Here is a 20345-nt window from a genome sequence, read left to right as displayed (position 1 = left end):
ACAAATTGCTGTACCAGCGTTCCTGTCCTCTTCAGTGGGGTCTGACAACTTGGTGAAGGAAATCCTACCTGAGCACCTAGTTCAACAGGCAGGGGTACATGATCCCAGCTTCACAGACTGCACAACCACATGGGTCTCTCTCGCAAGACCAGCACCCCAACCACCACCTTCTGAAGCCCATAAGCAATCCAGCTGGGATCGCCCCATTGCCGACCAAGAAGCTGCGACTTTGCTAGAAGCTGCGACAACATCACATGACACTGCCCGACTTAGAGCTGTAGCTGCTCCCCATGCAGGTGATTTCCTATTAGCAACCCCAATGTCAGCAACTGGCACCCGTCTCACACCGCAGGCCCTCCGAATTGCCGTGGCTCTCCGCCTCGCTGCCCCAATCCACACCGAATACAGGTGTATTTGCGGCGAGGCAGAGGCCGACAGATACGGACGGCATGGCCTTCTCTGCCAAAGGACAGGAGGATGGCATGCAAGACACGGCGAGGTCAATGACATTATTAAGAGAAGCCTTACCACAGCCGGTTGTCCAGCAGAGAGAGAGCCCCGTTACCTAATGTCCCGCAACTCTGATGAGCCTGTCGGTTGCCCAGACGGAATCACGGTGAACCCCTGGAAGAATGGTAGACAGTTGGTGTGGGACTACACATGCGTTTCAACTTTAGCCAATACCTATATTGACTTCAGTGCTACACAAGCAGGAGGAGCTGCCAATCACCGGGAAGCGGCCAAGTCACGTAAATACAGAGACCTTGAGCACCACTAAAATTTTGTCCCCATTGCCTCAGAGACACTTGGTGCCTGGGGTAAAAGTGCTGCTAGCTTTTTGAAGGAGTTGGGGTCTAAGCTAATCGAAACAACTAGAGACCCTAGAGCTGCCAGTTTTCTTTTTCAGCGCCTTAGTGTGGCAATCCAGAGAGGAAATGCTCACTGCATCCATGGTTCCTGCCCGCCATCTGAGGAGCTGGAAGAGCTGTACAACTTTTGACAAGCAGCCTTGCACCCTGCATGTAATCAATATTGTAACTTTTTTTGTGTAATGACATTTTCAAATAAAGTTAGATAAATATACACACATACCAAAAGAATAGGGGTAGTAGGAGAAGAAAATATCAAAGTGTTCAGTGAGGATCCACAAGGTCTTCTCTGAGTACTCTTTATTTTCTTCTCCGAGGCTATGGGTCCCTACACTTGCACCAGAGGTGGTACCCCTTCTAGGTTTAAATAATATATATATATATATATATATATATATATATATATATATATATATATATATATATATATATATATATATATATATATATTTATATATATATATATATATATATATATATATATATATATATATATATATATATATATATATATATATATAAATATATATATTTCTAGTCTGACGCGACACGGGCGCGTTTCGTAAAACTTATTACATTTTCAAAGACTTCACAAATACACAACTGATTAGAACTTACGTATCTCTGATTTTATATCTACATTTGAGTGAGGTGGGAGGGGTGATGTGGCATTAACACAAGACAGAACAAGAGGGGATATTAATAGGGTATTAAAAGTATCAACACAAGACAGAACAGAAACAATGGGTATTGAATAGAAGTGTTTGTAGAAAGCCTATTGGTCCATATTTCTTTAGTCGACATGAACTTGAAACCGGCCATATACTGCAGGTATGTTGACGACATTTTTACACAGGTACCTGATGTCAGACATCTGCAGGAGCTGAAGGAGGCATTTGAGCAGAGTTCCGTGCTGCGTTTCACTTACGAGACGGAAAAGGATGGGAAGCTGCCTTTTCTAGATGTAACAGTCATGGAAAAGGGCGGAGGTTTCCACACTGCAGTCTACACTAAGGAAACAAACATAGGAATGTGCCTAAATGCCAACAGCGACTGCCCTGACAGGTACAAGAGGAGTGTTGTTAATGCATACGTCGACCGTGCTCTCAGCCACAGCTCAGAATGGAAGCAAGTCGACGAAGAACTCTGTAGGGTAAGGCAGGTCCTAGTCAATAACGGCTTCTCCAATGGTTTCATCGAAGACATCATAAGAAGGAAAGTGAAAAGCCATGCAACCTCTGAAGAGACAACCAACACAACACCTATACCCCCTATTAGACTATTTTACAGGAACTTCTTTTCCACAGCTCATAAAACGGAGGAAAGGGTCCTGAAAGATATTGTTAATAGAAACGTTATCCCTACAGACAAAAATCAGAGGATACAACTGACGATTTACTATAAAACCAGAAAAACGGCCAGCCTACTCATGAGAAACTCTCCAGACACAAAACAGAACGCTTTAAAAGAGACTAACGTCGTCTATGCCTTCAAATGCCCACTTGGGGACTGTAAGCTCCAAAAAACCCAGTATATAGGCAAGACAACAACATCTCTTTCTAGGCGTTTAACGATGCATAAGCAACAGGGCTCCATTAAGGAACATATAATCTCTTCCCATAACCAAACCATCGCCAGAGAAATCCTAGTAAACAACACAGAAATCATCGATAGATACAGCGATAGCAGGCGGCTTGACGTTTGCGAGGCACTACACATCAAGAAGTCAACACCAGCAATCAACAGCCAATTATTGCACAACTATATTCTACCCACCTCAAGACTCCGCTCCAATATAGAAGCATCAAGAAATATGGACCAATAGGCTTTCTACAAACACTTCTATTCAATACCCATTGTTTCTGTTCTGTCTTGTGTTGATACTTTTAATACCCTATTAATATCCCCTCCTGTTCTGTCTTGTGTTAATGCCACATCACCCTTCCCACCTCACTCAAATGTAGATATAATATCAGAGAGACGTAAGTTCTAATCAGTTGGGTATTTGTGAAGTCTTTGAAAATGTAATAAGTTTTACGAAACGCGCCCGTGTCGCGTCAGACTAGAAATAAAAATGAATTTTGGAGAAGTGATTTTTTATTTACCTCCAACAGTGAAGCGTAATGTACGAAAGATTGAGAAAATTCGTGTTAGAATTATTAATCTTACTTTTTCGGTCATATTTAATAATATATATATATATATATATATAACTGAAAACTCACACCCCAGAAGTGACTCGAACCCATACTCCCAGAAGCAACGCAACTGGTATGTACAAGACGCCTTAATCCACTTGACCATCACGACCGGACATAATGAGGTGATAGCCGAGGCTATTTGAACCACCCCACCGCCGGCACTCGGATAGTAATCTTGGGCATAGCATTTTACCAAATCACCTCATTCTTTGGGGCACACGTGAGGAACACAAATGCGAACAAGCCTGAATGGTCCCCAGGACAATATGCAACTGAAAACTCACACCCCAGAAGTGACTCGAACCCATACTCCCAGAAGCAACGCAACTGGTATGTACAAGACGCCTTAATCCACTTGACCATCACGACCGGACATAATGAGGTGATAGCCGAGGCTATTTGAACCACCCCACCGCCGGCACTCGGATAGTAATCTTGGGCATAGCATTTTACCAAATCACCTCATTCTTTGGGGCACACGTGAGGAACACAAATGCGAACAAGCCTGAATGGTCCCCAGGACAATATGCAACTGAAAACTCACACCCCTGAAGTGACTCGAACCCATACTCCCAGAAGCAACGCAACTGGTATGTACAAGACGCCTTAATCCACTTGACCATCACGACCGGACATAATGAGGTGATAGCCGAGGCTATTTGAACCACCCCACCGCCGGCACTCGGATAGTAATCTTGGGCATAGCATTTTACCAAATCACCTCATTCTTTGGGGCACACGTGAGGAACACAAATGCGAACAAGCCTGAATGGTCCCCAGGACAATATGCAACTGAAAACTCACACCCCAGAAGTGAGTCGAACCCATACTCCCAGAAGCAACGCAACTGGTATGTACAAGACGCCTTAACCCACTTGACCATCACGACCGGACATAATGAGGTGATAGCCGAGGCTATTTGAACCACCCCACCGCCGGCACTCGGATAGTAATCTTGGGCATAGCATTTTACCAAATCACCTCATTCTTTGGGGCACACGTGAGGAACACAAATGCGAACAAGCCTGAATGGTCCCCAGGACAATATGCAACTGAAAACTCACACCCCAGAAGTGACTCGAACCCATACTCCCAGAAGCAACGCAACTGGTATGTACAAGACGCCTTAATCCACTTGACCATCACGACCGGACATAATGAGGTGATAGCCGAGGCTATTTGAACCACCCCACCGCCGGCACTCGGATAGTAATCTTGGGCATAGCATTTTACCAAATCACCTCATTCTTTGGGGCACACGTGAGGAACACAAATGCGAACAAGCCTGAATGGTCCCCAGGACAATATGCAACTGAAAACTCACACCCCAGAAGTGACTCGAACCCATACTCCCAGAAGCAACGCAACTGGTATGTACAAGACGCCTTAATCCACTTGACCATCACGACCGGACATAATGAGGTGATAGCCGAGGCTATTTGAACCACCCCACCGCCGGCACTCGGATAGTAATCTTGGGCATAGCATTTTACCAAATCACCTCATTCTCTGGGGCACACGTGAGGAACACAAATGCGAACAAGCCTGAATGGTCCCCAGGACAATATGCAACTGAAAACTCACACCCCAGAAGTGACTCGAACCCATACTCCCAGAAGCAACGCAACTGGTATGTACAAGACGCCTTAATCCACTTGACCATCACGACCGGACATAATGAGGTGATAGCCGAGGCTATTTGAACCACCCCACCGCCGGCACTCGGATAGTAATCTTGGGCATAGCATTTTACCAAATCACCTCATTCTTTGGGGCACACGTGAGGAACACAAATGCGAACAAGCCTGAATGGTCCCCAGGACAATATGCAACTGAAAACTCACACCCCAGAAGTGACTCGAACCCATACTCCCAGAAGCAACGCAACTGGTATGTACAAGACGCCTTAATCCACTTGACCATCACGACCGGACATAATGAGGTGATAGCCGAGGCTATTTGAACCACCCCACCGCCGGCACTCGGATAGTAATCTTGGGCATAGCATTTTACCAAATCACCTCATTCTTTGGGGCACACGTGAGGAACACAAATGCGAACAAGCCTGAATGGTCCCCAGGACAATATGCAACTGAAAACTCACACCCCAGAAGTGACTCGAACCCATACTCCCAGAAGCAACGCAACTGGTATGTACAAGACGCCTTAATCCACTTGACCATCACGACCGGACATAATGAGGTGATAGCCGAGGCTATTTGAACCACCCCACTGCCGGCACTCGGATAGTAATCTTGGGCATAGCATTTTACCAAATCACCTCATTCTTTGGGGCACACGTGAGGAACACAAATGCGAACAAGCCTGAATGGTCCCCAGGACAATATGCAACTGAAAACTCACACCCCAGAAGTGACTCGAACCCATACTCCCAGAAGCAACGCAACTGGTATGTACAAGACGCCTTAATCCACTTGACCATCACGACCGGACATAATGAGGTGATAGCCGAGGCTATTTGAACCACCCCACCGCCGGCACTCCGGCGGTGGGGTGATTGTCCGGTCGTGATGGTCAAGTGGATTAAGGCGTCTTGTACATACCAGTTGCGTTGCTTCTGGGAGTATGGGTTCGAGTCACTTCTGGGGTGTGAGTTTTCAGTTGCATATTGTCCTGGGGACCATTCAGGCTTGTTCGCATTTGTGTTCCTCACGTGTGCCCCAAAGAATGAGGTGATTTGGTAAAATGCTATGCCCAAGATTACTATCCGAGTGCCGGCGGTGGGGTGGTTCAAATAGCCTCGGCTATCACCTCATTATGTCCGGTCGTGATGGTCAAGTGGATTAAGGCGTCTTGTACATACCAGTTGCGTTGCTTCTGGGAGTATGGGTTCGAGTCACTTCTGGGGTGTGAGTTTTCAGTTGCATATTGTCCTGGGGACCATTCAGGCTTGTTCGCATTTGTGTTCCTCACGTGTGCCCCAAAGAATGAGGTGATTTGGTAAAATGCTATGCCCAAGATTACTATCCGAGTGCCGGCGGTGGGGTGGTTCAAATAGCCTCGGCTATCACCTCATTATGTCCGGTCGTGATGGTCAAGTGGATTAAGGCGTCTTGTACATACCAGTTGCGTTGCTTCTGGGAGTATGGGTTCGAGTCACTTCTGGGGTGTGAGTTTTCAGTTGCATATTGTCCTGGGGACCATTCAGGCTTGTTCGCATTTGTGTTCCTCACGTGTGCCCCAAAGAATGAGGTGATTTGGTAAAATGCTATGCCCAAGATTACTATCCGAGTGCCGGCGGTGGGGTGGTTCAAATAGCCTCGGCTATCACCTCATTATGTCCGGTCGTGATGGTCAAGTGGATTAAGGCGTCTTGTACATACCAGTTGCGTTGCTTCTGGGAGTATGGGTTCGAGTCACTTCTGGGGTGTGAGTTTTCAGTTGCATATTGTCCTGGGGACCATTCAGGCTTGTTCGCATATATATATATATATATATATATATATATATATATATATATATATATATATATATATATATATATATATATATATATATAAATATATATATATGTATAAATATATATATATGTATAAATATATATATATGTATAAATATATATATATGTATAAATATATATATATGTATAAATATATATATATGTATAAATATATATATATGTATAAATATATATATATGTATAAATATATATATATGTATAAATATATATATATGTATAAATATATATATATATATATATATATATATATATATATATATATATATATATATATATATATATATATATATATATATATATATATATATATACAGACAAGCTTAAATGGTCCCCGAGGCAATATTCTAATGAAAACTTCACACCCCAGAAGGATTCGAACGCAGAGAACCAGGAGCATTATGCAACTGGTGTACCCGGTACCTTAACAACTCGTGCAACCATGACCGTACAATAGACATTGGTAGCTGAGGCCCAACTCCCCGACGCCACTTGGTGTTAAGCTTGGACATAGGTATTTCATCGAATCACCTCACTTTGTGGGGCCACGTGAGCGACACAAATGCGAACCAGCTTGAATGGTCAAGCTGTGACGTCGATTAGTGCTACTGTGACCGCAGGTGACGGAGCTCTCAGATGCCATTACCACACCATTTCAATAATGGTAGCGAACAACACTACATTTTCCAACAATAGAACAATAGGGTTATGTCGTTGGAAAATAATAATAAATATAAATCAAAATAATATTGATTTTTTTATTAAAATATTGATACAATGGAAGGTTGGTGATGCTTTGGAACATTTAGATCCAAATTGTTTATGCCACTAACCCTATTTATTGCAGGTGCGGTTATACCATGGGGTAACGAGCCCCCCTTCAGTAAGTAAATTACTAGCCACTTAATTAAATATATACTATGTTAATCAATATTTAACAAATAAATATTTTATATTGTAATTTCTTAAAAATAAATTAAAATATACATTTGCAATAGATAAATTCATAACAATAAATAATTAAATAACCAAACTTATCATTGTTTATATTATATTTCACATATGGCAAAATATCAGAATTAAAAGGAAAGGCTAAAATAATTTATAACCGTATCACTGCTAACTGCATATACATATATATTTTTTACCAAGTGTGTGTGAAGTCACACATATTTGGTAATTTTCATTCGGGAAGTAAAAATGAAAGCAGCACCATTCCAGCTGAAACACCCTGAAACTGACCCACCTAGGGAACAAAGAAATATTACATTCAATCCACTAAACAACGAAGAAGGCATCAATTTTCTTAGTGGTCACTGGATATGACTACTTACACTGTAGACAGTTAAGTTTGCTGTTATGTTAGAAGTTAGATCTTTACTTTAGGGTGTCAGAACATTAACCCCACATTTGGTTCTTTACAAACCGAATACTGGAGTATCATACTCCACAATCCCATATTTGGTCGGCTCCACCAAATTGTGGAGTACAATTCTCAACACTAGCGTAGCCTAGCTTAACCTTGTATTGTTCTAGCCTAGATTAACTTAACCTAGTATAAACCTAGTTTAGACTAACATAACCTAGTATAAACCTAGCCTAACCTAACTTACAGTGACATAGCTATCTAGTTTATTCTAAAACAAAATATAGTGGCTCAATATAGGTAACTACTGTTTAGTCCACGGTATAATTCTTCAAGGTAGTTACCAATACAATAGTAGTTGACTTTATAACAAATCAAAGGCAACTGCCTATAATTAACATAAAAAGGCTGTTACATTACATTATACTATTGTGTTAGTGTCTAAGCACCAGAAAAGAGAGACTTTTATTCATATTTTTGTCCTCAACTGTAAAGTGTGCATTACTGTATAATTTATTCTTAACCCAATTTAACCTACAGTAGTTTTAGCATGTATTAAGCTACTGACCCCCTAAGTATGGTGGGAAAAGTAACATACCAGAAGGAATTATTATAATGAAAACTAATTTTGTACAACTGGTGCACACACACACACACAGGTGCTTTTTTGCATTTTGATACAAAATGTTACACTTTTGATGGCTATTAAAGGTTCTGTTACTCAGATTCTTTTGTGGTAATGAGGGAAGAGCGTCAGTTAATCAAATCCTATTAAGAAAACTGAATCAGTCATCAAAATAAACACTCACACTTAGACTTAAGGCAATATTTTTAACTCAGTGAGCAAGAGGTAGTGAGTTAATCATTAATTATGGCTACTGTAGAAGCACATAAAAGAAAATTAGCAGATCCGAAAGGCCAGTTAACTCCAGAAACAGCAAGAAATGTAAGGATTTGTCTTATCAAACACCAGTTGACAATGTACAACTGGAAACATATTGCCAAGTGGCTACAGCCAAATTTGAACAAGTCAAAAGACTGTGACTTACTTGGCTGTACTACCAGATGCCAAAACGCCAGGTGCAGATATGGATGATATTATGGACAACATAGCCCAGTATGAAGATGATACTCAGGCCAAATTAGAACCAGTCGTAGACATAATTATACAATTTAAAAGTACTAATACAGCTATAGGTATTGCACCAAATTTATTACCACCACAACCCCAGCTTCCCAAGCTTAGTCTTCCCACTTTTACTGAGCTAGATGAGGAAAACTGAGATGATTTTCTGGCAGCTTTTAGATACACACACATAAATTCATTGACATTTATAAACAAAGGATATTTTCAAATCATGCTTGTCACAACAAGGAACTCACATTCAACAGATCAGTACATGCCTGTCTCAACTGGTACTCACAGTCAACAGATCAGTACATGCCTGTCTCAACAAGGTACTCACAGTCAACAGGTTGGTGCGGGAGACGGTGTAGAGACCACAGGGCCGGATAACCAAGGGACGCTCACACAACTTCATTATCTTCTTCATCTGTTATATATAAATGAACAAATTTATGTTGAACACATCATCCGATGAAAAGTTGAATAATCAGCGACGTGTTCAAAAGAACAAGTCACACAGCTTGCCTATATCAGAGGTAATGGAATAGGTAAAGATAATATCAGAGGTATAGACATAACAGAGTAATACGCAATATCAGAGGAATGGACAATATCAGAGTAATACACAGTATCAGAGGTATAGGCAGTATGAGAGGAATAGGCAATATCAGAGGTATAGGCAGTATCAGAGGTATGGGGCAATATCAGAGGTATAGGCAGTATCAAAGGTATAGGCAATGCGGGAGCTGGTCGGCCGAGCGGACAGCACACTGGACTTGTGATCCTGTGGTCCGGGTTCGATCCCGGGCGCCAGCGAGAATCAATGGGCAGATTTTCTTTCACCCTATGCCCCTGTTACCTAGCAGTAAATAGGTACCTGGGTGTTAGTCAGCTGTCACGGGCTGCTTCCTGGGGGTGGAGGCCAGGTCGAGGACCGGGCCGCGGGGACACTAACAACAAAGCCCCGAAATCAACTCAAGATAACCTAGGCAATATCAGAGGTATGGCAGTACCAGAGGAATAGGCAATATTAATGTTATAGGCAATGTCAGAGGTATAAGCAATATAAGAGAAAAGGACAATATGAGACTTATAGACAGTATCAGAGGTATAGGCAATATCATAGGTAAAGATAATATCAGAGTTATAGACAATATCAGATATATTTGCAATATCAGAGGTTTAGGCAATATTAGAGGAACAACCAATATCATTAGTATAGATAATATGAGTGGTATAGGCAATATCAGCGGTAAGATCAATATCAGAGGTAAGGGCAGTATGAGAGGTATAGACAGTATCAGAGGTATAAGCAACATCAAAAGGTATAGACAGTATCAGATGTGTAGGCAATATCAGAGGTAAAGACAATATCAGAGGTAAGGGATATTTATCAGAGATAAAGGAAATATCAGATGAATAGTTAATATGAGAGGTCTATACAACATCAGAGGTAAAGGCAACATCAAAGGTACAGGCAATATCAGAGGTATTGCGAGTATCAGAGGTATGAGCAATATCAGATTTATAGGCAATATCAGAAGTATAGGCAATATCAGAGGTATAAACAATATCAGAGGTAAGCGCAATATCATATTTATAGGCAATATCATATGTATAGGCAATAGCAGATTTAAAGGCAATATCAGATTTATAGGCAATATCAGAGGTAAGGGCAATATCAGAGGAATATACAATATCAGAGGAAAGGGCAATATCAGAGGTATAGGCAATATCAGAGGTATAGACAGGGTCAAAGATATAAGCATTATGAGAGGTTATCTTGAGATGATTTCGGGGCTTTAGTGTCCCCGCGGCCCGGTCCTCGACCAGGTCTTCACCCCCAGGAAGCAGTCCGTGACAGCTGACTAACAACCAGGTACCTATTTTACTGCTAGGTAACAGGGGCATAGGGTGAAGGAAACTCTACCCATTGTTTCTCGCCGGGGCCCGGGATCGACCCCGGGACCACAGGATCACAAGTCCAGCGTGCTGTCCGCTCAGCCGACCGGCTCCCAAAATAGGTGGGAGGAGGTGTAGACAGTATCAGTTTTATAGGCAATATGAGAGATATATACAATATCAGATGTATAGGCAATATCAGAGGTTGTTGTTGTTGTTGTTAAAGATTCGCTACTTGTAATAAAAAGTTCCAAGCAGCAAGGGCTATGCTGAGCCCGTAGTAGAGCATAAACAATATCAGAGGTATAGACAGTATCAGAGGTATAGGCAATATCAGAGGTATGAACAATATCAGAGGTAAAGGGAATATCAGAGGTATGGGCAATATGAGAGGTATAGACAGTATCAGAGATATAGACAATGTCAGATGTATTGTATGGGCAATTTTAGACGTATAGACAATGTCAGAGGTATAGGCATTATCAGAGGTATAGACAGTATCAGAAATATCATTAGTAAAGATAATATCAGAAGTAAGAGCATTATTAGAATTAAGGACAGTATGATAGGTGCAACCAGTATCAGAGGTATAGACAATATGAGATATATAGGCAATATCAGAGGTAAGGGCAATATCAGAGGAATAGACAATATCAGAGGTATAGGCAATATCAGAGGTTTAGGCAACATCAGAGGTCTAGACAGTATCAGATGTATAGGCATAATGAGAGGTTTATATAATATCAGAGGTAAAGGCAATATCAGAGGTAAACAAAATATGAGAGGTAAGAGGAATATCATAGGTAAGGGTAATGTCAGAGGAATAGGCAATATCAGAGATATAGACAATATTAGAGGAATAGACAATATCAGAGATATAGACAATATTAGAGGAATAGACAATATCAGAGGGAAAATGCAATATCAGAAATATAGGCAATATCAGAGGTATAGACAATTTCAGATGTAAGGGCAACATCAGATGTATAGGTATTATCAGAGGAATGGGCAGTTACGGAGATAAGGACAATATCAGAAGAAAGGGCAATGTCAGAGGATAGGGCAATATCAGTGGTATATGCAATATCAGAGCTATAGGCAATATTAGAGTTATAGGTAATATCAGAGGGAAGGGCAATAACAGATATAGGCAATATCAGAGGTAAGAGAAATATGAGAGGTAAGGGCAATATCAGAGATAAAATAAATATCCGAGGTATAGACAATATCAGAGGAATAGACGAAATCAGAGGCATTGGCAATATCAGAGGTAAGGTCAATATCAGAGATATATGCAATATCAAATCTACCTATACTTAGCAGATTCCTAATCACCATCCCAATGTTAATATCATATATATATATATATATATTATATATATATTATATATATATATATATATATATATATATATATATATATATATATGTCGTACCTAGTAGCCAGAACGCACTTCTCAGCCTACTATGCAAGGCCCGATTTGCCTAATAAGCCAAGTTTTCATGAATTAATTGTTTTTCGACTACCTAACCTACCTAACCTAACCTAACTTTTTCGGCTACCTATCCTAACCTATAAAGATAGGTTAGGTTAGGTAGGGTTGGTTAGGTTCGGTCATATATCTACGTTAATTTTAACTCCAATAAATAAACTACAATAAAAAAAATTAACCTCATACATAATGAAATGAGTAGCTTTATCATTTCATAAGAAAAAAATTAGAGAAAATATATTAATTCAAGAAAACTTGGCTTATTAGCCAAATCGGGCCGTGCATAGTAGGCCGAGTACGACGTTCTGGCTACTAGGTACAACATATATATATATATATATATATATATATATATATATATATATATATATATATATATATATATATATATATATATATATATATATATATCTGATCTTGCCTATATCAGAGGTATAGGAAATTTCAGAGTTACAGACAATACCAGAAGTATAGGCAATATCACAGTTATAGGCAATATCAGAGGTATTAGGCAATATCATAGGTATAGGCAGTGACAATGGTGTAAGCAATATCTGAGGTACAGACAGTATCTGAGGTATAGACAATATCAGAGGAATAGACAATATCAGAGGAATAAGCAATATCAGAGGAATAGGCAATATGAGAGCTATAAGCAATATCTGAAGTATAGACATATTCACATGTATAGACAATATCAGACGTAAGGGCAATGTCAGAGGTATAGGCAATATCAGAAGTACTGGCAATATTAGAGGTACAGACAATATCAGAAGTATAGGCAATATCAGAAGAATAAGCAATATCAGATGTAAGGGCAATATCAGAAGTATTGGAAATATCAGAGGTAAGGGCAATTTCAGAGGTATAGGCAATATCAGAGGTAAGGGCAATTTCAGAGGAACAGGAAATTTCAAGGGTATAGGCAATATCAGGAGATACCAGCAATATCAGAACATATAAGCAATATCAGAAGTATCAGAACATATCAGCAATATCAGAAGTATCAGAACATCTGAAGAAGGTAATATCAGAGTTATAGGCATTATCAGAGGAATGGGCAGTTTCAGAGATAAGGACAATATCAGAAGTGATGGCAATATCTGATGTAAAGGCAATATCAGTAGTAAAGGCAATATCAAATATATATACAATATCAGAGGATTTGGCAATATCAGAAGAATAGATAATATCAGAGGAATAGATAATATCAGATATAAAAAATATCAGAGGACATAGCAATTGCAAAGGAATGGACAATATCAGAGGTATAGACAGTATCAGAGGTATAGACAATATCAGAGAAATAGGCAATATCAGAGGAATAGACAATGTGAGAGGTAAGGACAATTTCAGAGGTATAAACGATATGAAATGTATTGGTAATATATGGGGTAAGCGCAATATCAGAGGCGTTGGCAATATGAGGTGTATAAACAATATCGGAGGTTTAGACAATATCAGCGGGAGAAGGCAATATCAGAGGTAAGGCAATCTCAGAGGTAAGAGGTAAGGGCAGTATCAGAGGAATAGGCAATATTAAAATGATAGGCAATATCAGAGGTATTAGCAATATAAGAGATAAGGGGAATATGAAACGTATATACAATATCAGAGGTATAGGCAATAACAGAGGTATAGACAATATTATATGTATAGACAATATCAGAGGTATAGAAAATATCAGAAATATGAGCAATGTCAGAGGTATAGGCAATATCATTAATATAGACAATATGAGGGTAAAGTAAAATATCAGAGGTGTAGGCAATATCAGAAGTATATGCGATATCAGAGGTATAGACAATTTCAAATGGATAGACAATATCAGATGTAACGGCAATATCATAGGTATAGGCAATATCAAAAGAATAGGCATTATCAGAGGAATAGGCAATATCAGAAATATAGGCAATTGCTGAGTTATATGCAATATCAGAGAGATAGACAATATCAAAGGTAAGGGCAATTTCAGAGGTATGGGCAATATCAGAGGAAAGAGCAAAATCAGATGTAAGGGCAATTTCAGAGGTAAGGGCAGTATGAGAGGAATAGGAAATTTCAAAGGTATAGGCAATATCAGAAGTTTAGGTAGTATCACATGTATAGGCATTATCAGAGGAATGGGCAGTTTCAGAGATAAAGACAATATCAGAAAAAAGGGCATTACCAAAGGATAGGGCAATATCAGAGGAAGAGGCAATATCAGAGGTAAATGCAATATCAGAGGTATAGGCAATATCAGAGGAAAATTCAATATCAGAGGTAAAGGCAATATTAGAGGGAAGGGCAATAACAGATATAGACAATATCAGAGGTAACAGAAATATGAGAGGTAAAGGCAATATCAAAGATATAGGAAATAAGAGAGGTACAGACAATATCATAGGTATAGACAATATCAGAGGTACAGTCAATATCAGAGATATATGCAATATCAAATTTATATCAAATCTACCTATACTTAGTATATTCCTAATCACCATCCCAATCTTAATATCAGAGATATGTATATCTCTGATCTTGCCAAATTCAGAGGTATAGGAAATATCAGAGTTACAGACAATAGCAGAGGTATAGGCAATATCAGAGGTATTAGGCAATATCATAGGTATAGGCAGCGACAAAGGTGTAAGCAATATCTGAGGTACAGACAGTATCAGAGTTACAGACAATACCAGAGGTATAGACAATATCAGAGGTATAGGCAATATCAGAGGTATAGTCAATATCAGAGATATATGCAATGTCAGAAGAACAGGCAATATCAGAGGTATAAGCAATATCAGAGGTATAGGCAATATCAGAGGTATAGGTAATATCAGAGGTATAGACAATATCAGATGTATAGACAGCATCAGAAGTATAGGCAATTTCAAAGGTATAGCCAATATCATAGGTAAGGGCAATATCAGAGGAATAGGCAATATCAGAGGTAAGGGCAGTATCAGAGGTAAGGGCAGTATTGAGAGGTATAGGCAATATCAAAAGTATATGCAATATCATAGTTATACGCAATATCTGAGGTATAGGCGATATCAAAGGTAAGGGCAATATCAAAGGTATAGGCAATATCAGAGGTACAGTCAATATTAGAAGAATAGGCAATATCAGAGGTATAGGTGTAACGGGGGGGGGGGGGGAAATAGCTCTCTCTTGTCCATTATTCCACCCCCCAGTTTACTAACGAGGCCGGGGGAAACAGCTCTCTCTAGTCCGTTATCCCGTCCTCAGTTAGCTAACTATTCTAGAACACCTCCCACCCCCCAGAGTCCCTATAGCAACCTCTCTGGTTCAACACCTTGTAACCTAGGTATTTGACTACCTAGGTGCTGGGACTACAAGGCGCCGTATCTTGATCAGCTACCAGCAACCCTAGGAGAACTCTAGAACAAACTTCACTGCCACGAACGTATAAGAGAAACGAAAGGAAAGAGATGAATAAGGAAGTAATTAGTAAGTGTTTGGGTTGAGAGAGGTAGAGGTGGGAGGAGCGAGGAGGGTCGTCAGTTGAAAGTGAAAGTTGGAGAGGGGTGGAGGGAGAGGAATAGATCAGTAGAAGTAGAAGAGTAGAGAGTAGAAGTAGAAGAGTAGAAGAAGAAATGCTGCCACCATCTATTCAAGACCATTACATACAAGACAAGGAATGGAACTTGTCTGTACCAAAAGATGTTATTACCATGTATCAACTCTAAACATGTACTCATTAAAATAATGAAACCAGTAACCGCAGAGGCTTTCTCACCTCAACTCAAAAACTCTAGGGAACAAAGTTAAAGACAATTTAAATATTAAATTCATCAAATATATTTCACATAAGTATCATAATTTAAGCAATTCAAATGTTCAAGATTAATATGCAAATTGAGTCATCATCCAAGAATTCGAGAACCCTACAATTTGACTGCCCCTGATCCTCACACAACCCTTGTAAACACGACCAAGTCACCTTAATGTTCAACTCACCAAGTGTTTGCCTATAGCTGGCAAATAGGTAATAACATAGGAATAGGTAATATCAGAGGAATCGGAAATATCAGAGATATAGGCAATATCAGAGGTAAGGGGAATATCAGAGGTATAGGCAATGTCAGAAGCATAGGTAATAACAGAGGTATTGGCAATATTAGAGATGTAGGCATTATCAGTGGAAGAAACAGTTTCAGAGATAAGGACAATTTCAGAATTTAGGGTTATATCAGAGGTAAGGTCAATATCATATGTAAAGGGAATATCATAAGTATATACAATATCAGATATATTGGCAATATCACAGATACAGGCAATATCAGAAGAATAGATAATATAAGATGTACAGGCAATATCATAGGTAAGAGCAATATCATAGGTAAGAGCAATATCATAGGTAAGAGCAATATCAGAGGTATGGACAATATGAGAGGTATAGAAAGCATCAGAGGTATTGACAATATCAGAGATATAGGCAATATCAGAGTAATAGACAATATCAGATGTATAGGCAATATCAGATGTATAGGCAATATCAGAGGTGTGAACAAAATCAGAAGTGATGGGCAATATCTGAGGTATAGGCAATATCAGAGGTATAGACAGTATCAGAGGTAAGGGGAATATCAGAGGAACAGGTTTTATCAGAGGTTTAGGCAATATCAGCGAGAGTAGGCAATGTCAGAGGTAAGGGCAATGTCAGAGGTAAGGGTAAGGGTAAAGTATATGCAATATCAGAGGTTCAGGCAATATCATTAGTATAGATAATATAGGCAATATCAGAGAACATAGCAATATCAGAGGTAAGTGCCATATGAGAGTTATAGGCAAAATCTGAAATATAGACATATTCATATGTAGAGACAATATTAGACATAAGGGCAATGTCAGAGTTATAGGCAATGTCAGAAGTATAGGCAATATAAGATGAATAATCAATATCAGATGTAAGGGCAATATCAGAAGTATTGGAAATATCAGAGGTAAGGGCAATTTCAGGGGTATAGGCAATATCATAGGTAAGGGCAATATCAGAGGAATAGGAAATTTCAAAGGTATAGGCAATATCAGAGGAATAGGAAATTTCAAAGGTATAGGCAATATCAGAAGTATCAGAAGATATCAGCCATATCAGAAGTATCAGAAGGAATCAGCAATATCAGAAGTATCAGGATATCAGAAGAAGGTAACATCAGAGTTATAGGCATTATCAGAGGAATGGGTAGTTTCAGAGATAAGGACAATACCAGAAGTGATGGCAATATCTGAGGTATAAGCAATATCAGATGTAAAGGCAATATCAAATGTACATGCAGGCGATGAGTCACAATAACGTGGCTGAAGTATGTTGACCAGACCACACACTAGAAGTTGAAGGGACGACGACGTTTCGGTCCGTCCTGGACAATCGACTTGAGAATGGTCCAGGACGGACCGAAACGTCGTCGTCCCTTCATCTTCTAGTGTGTGGTCTGGTCATCAAATGTACATACAATATAAGAGGTATTGGCAATATCAGAAGAATATATAATATCAGAGGAATAGATAATATCAGATGTATAAACATTATCAGAGGTAATAGCATTTGCAGAGGAATGGACAATATCAGAGGTATAGACAGTATCAGAGGTATAGACAATATCAGAGTTATAGGCAATATAAGAGGAATAGACAATATCAGATGTATTGGCAATATCAGAGGTGTAGACAAAATCAGAGGTATAGACAGTATCAGAGGTATAGACAGTATCAGAGGTGTAGGCAATATGAGAGGTACTAACTATATCAGAGGTAAGGGCAATATCAGAGGTAAATCCATATCAGAGGTAAGGGTAATAAAAGATGTATAGACAGTATAAGATTTATATAAATATTAGAGGTAAGGGCAATATAAAAGGTATAGGTAATATCAATGGTACAGACTATATCAGAGGTATAGACAATATGAGAGGTGTAGACATTATCAGAGGTATAGGCAATATGAGAGATATAGACAATATGAGAGGTATAGACAATATGAGAGGTAAGGACAATTTCAGAGGTACTGGCAATATCAGAGGAACTGGCAATATCAGAGGTATAGACAATGTGAGAGGTATAGGTAATATATGGGGTAAGCGCAATATCAGATGCATTGGCAATATGAGAAGTATAAACAATATCAGACGAATAGGCTATATCAGAGGTTAAGACAATATCAGAAGTTAGGCTAATATCAGAGGTATAGGCAGTATCAGAGGTATAAACAATGTCAGAGGTAAGGGCAACATGAGAGGTATAGACAGTGTCAGAGATTCAGACAATATGAGATGTATAGGCAATATGAGAGATACAGACAACTTTAGAGTTATAGGCATTATCCGAGGCACAGGCAGTATCAGAGGTAAAATCACTATCAGAGGTACAGGCAATATATGAGGTATTCCTGGGGATGTTAGTACTCACCACGTTATACTCCTCTAGTTTTGCTTGCGGGGGTTGATCTTCGGCTCTTTGGTCCATCCTCTCAACTGTCAATCAACTGGTTAACAGGTTCGTGATCCTATTGGGCTCTATCATATCTTCACTTGAAACTATTTATGGAGTCTACTTATACCCTTATCACCTCATAATGCATTCCATTCGTCATCTTCTCTGACACTAAACAAATTATTTTTAATGTTCAAATGAATCAATTCAAATGAATTGATAGGGTAGATAAAGACAGTTTATTTAACACAAAGGGCAGACGCTCAAAGGAACACAGGTGGAAATTGAGTGCCCAAAGGAGCCATATTGTCTCTTAACCTCTTATATGGCTCCTTTGGGCACTCAATTTCCACCTGTGTTCCTTTGAGCGTCTGCCCTTTGTGTTAAATAAACTGTCTTTATCTACCCTATCAATTCATTTGAGAATCTTGAATGTGGTGATCATGTCCCTCCTAACTCTCCTGTTTTACAGTGACATGAGGTTTAATTCCTGTAGTCTCTCCTCATAGCTCATGCCCCTCAGTTCGGGCACTATTCTGATGGCAAACCTCTGAACCTTCTCCTTCTTGAGGTTATCTTGAGATGATTTCGGGGCTTTTTAGTGTCCCCGCGGCCCGGTCAGCAACCATTTGTTTGACCATTCCTTCCGTTTGTCCAGGTGTCCTTGAAGCCTCATGCCGTCCTCCTCTGGCTTAATCACTCTCATAATTTTGGCAACATCAGCAAACTTTGAGAGAAATGAGTCTATACCTTCTCCAATATTGTTTTATGCTTGTCTTGATATATGGACTCCATGCTAGAGCTGCATACTCCAGGATTGGTCTGATACATGTGGTATTTACGGTTTTGAAAGATTCCTTACACAAGTTTCTAAGGGCCGTTCTTATGTTGGCCAACCTGGCATATGCCGGTGATGTTATCCCGTTGATATGGGCTTCGGGGGACAGGCCTAGCGTAATATATCCCCTCCCCCCTCCAGGTCTTTCTCTCTCTCTCTGATTCTAGAAGAATTCAATCTTCCAAATGGTACCTTGTATCTGGCCTCCTGCTCCCTACACCTATCTTTATTACATTACATTTGCTGGGGTTAAACTCTAACAACCATTTGTTTGACCATTCCTTCCGTTTGTCCAGGTGTCCTTGAAGTCTCATGCCGTCCTCCTCTGGCTTAATCACTCTCATAATTTTGGCAACATCAGCAAACTTTGAGAGAAATGAGTCTATACCCTCTGGAAGATCATTTACTTATATCAGAAACAAGATAGGTCCGAGTACAGAGCCCTGTGGGGCTCCACTGGTGACTTTACGCCAAGCTGAGGTCTCACCCCTCACTGTAACTCTCTGCTTCCTATTGCTTAGGTACTCGTCTCTTGTCTACTGGAGCACCTTACCAGTTACTCTTGCGTGTTTCTACAACATATGCACCAGCCTCTTATGAGGTAATGTGTCAAAGGCATTCCGACAATCCAAGA

At 39.7% G+C, this 20345-nt stretch overlaps 2 protein-coding genes across 2 annotated transcripts; both read right to left on the bottom strand.

Moving 5' to 3' along the window:
* Positions 1–11847: 11847 nt before the first annotated feature.
* LOC138369672 (uncharacterized) lies at positions 11848–14822 on the bottom strand. The gene is made up of 3 exons (XM_069333101.1): positions 14606–14822; positions 13421–13538; positions 11848–12034 (listed from the first exon to the last, which is right to left on the bottom strand). The coding sequence occupies exons 1-3, from the start codon at positions 14820–14822 to the stop codon at positions 11848–11850; spliced, it is 522 nt and encodes a 173-aa protein (XP_069189202.1).
* A 208-nt stretch (positions 14823–15030) lies between these two features.
* On the bottom strand, positions 15031–17218 carry LOC138369671 (uncharacterized). Its single transcript, XM_069333100.1, has 3 exons — positions 17153–17218; positions 16402–16977; positions 15031–15456 (listed from the first exon to the last, which is right to left on the bottom strand). The coding sequence occupies exons 1-3, from the start codon at positions 17216–17218 to the stop codon at positions 15031–15033; spliced, it is 1068 nt and encodes a 355-aa protein (XP_069189201.1).
* Between the last annotated feature and the right edge of the window lie 3127 nt (positions 17219–20345).

Source organism: Procambarus clarkii, chromosome 29 (assembly GCF_040958095.1).
Source record: "Procambarus clarkii isolate CNS0578487 chromosome 29, FALCON_Pclarkii_2.0, whole genome shotgun sequence".
In the NCBI taxonomy this organism is placed as follows: Eukaryota; Metazoa; Arthropoda; class Malacostraca; order Decapoda; family Cambaridae; genus Procambarus; species Procambarus clarkii.
The sequence above is the reverse complement of the archived record's forward strand: the minus strand, read 5'-3'. Positions and strand labels throughout refer to the sequence as shown.

What these genes read in the sequence shown, in the direction of transcription:
- LOC138369671 (XM_069333100.1), bottom strand. Translation starts at nt 17,218, where the DNA reads ATGGCACTTACCTCTGATATTGCTATGTTCTCTGATATTGCCTATATT. An exon ending in TTATCTATACTAATGATATT is followed by an intron (nt 16,978 to 17,152) that starts GCCTGAACCTCT and finishes CCTATACCTCAG; the next exon opens with ATATTGCCCATCACTTCTGA. An exon ending in CAGCTATAGGCAAACACTTG is followed by an intron (nt 15,457 to 16,401) that starts GTGAGTTGAACA and finishes CCTATACCTCAG; the next exon opens with ATATTGCGTATAACTATGAT.
- LOC138369672 (XM_069333101.1), bottom strand. Translation starts at nt 14,822, where the DNA reads ATGATATTGTCTGTACCTCTCTTATTTCCTATATCTTTGATATTGCCT. An exon ending in TGATATTGCCCTATCCTTTG is followed by an intron (nt 13,539 to 14,605) that starts GTAATGCCCTTT and finishes CCTTTACATCAG; the next exon opens with ATATTGCCATCACTTCTGAT. An exon ending in ACTTCTGATATTGCTGATAT is followed by an intron (nt 12,035 to 13,420) that starts GTTCTGATACTT and finishes TATTGCCTATAG; the next exon opens with CTCTGATATTGCATATACCA.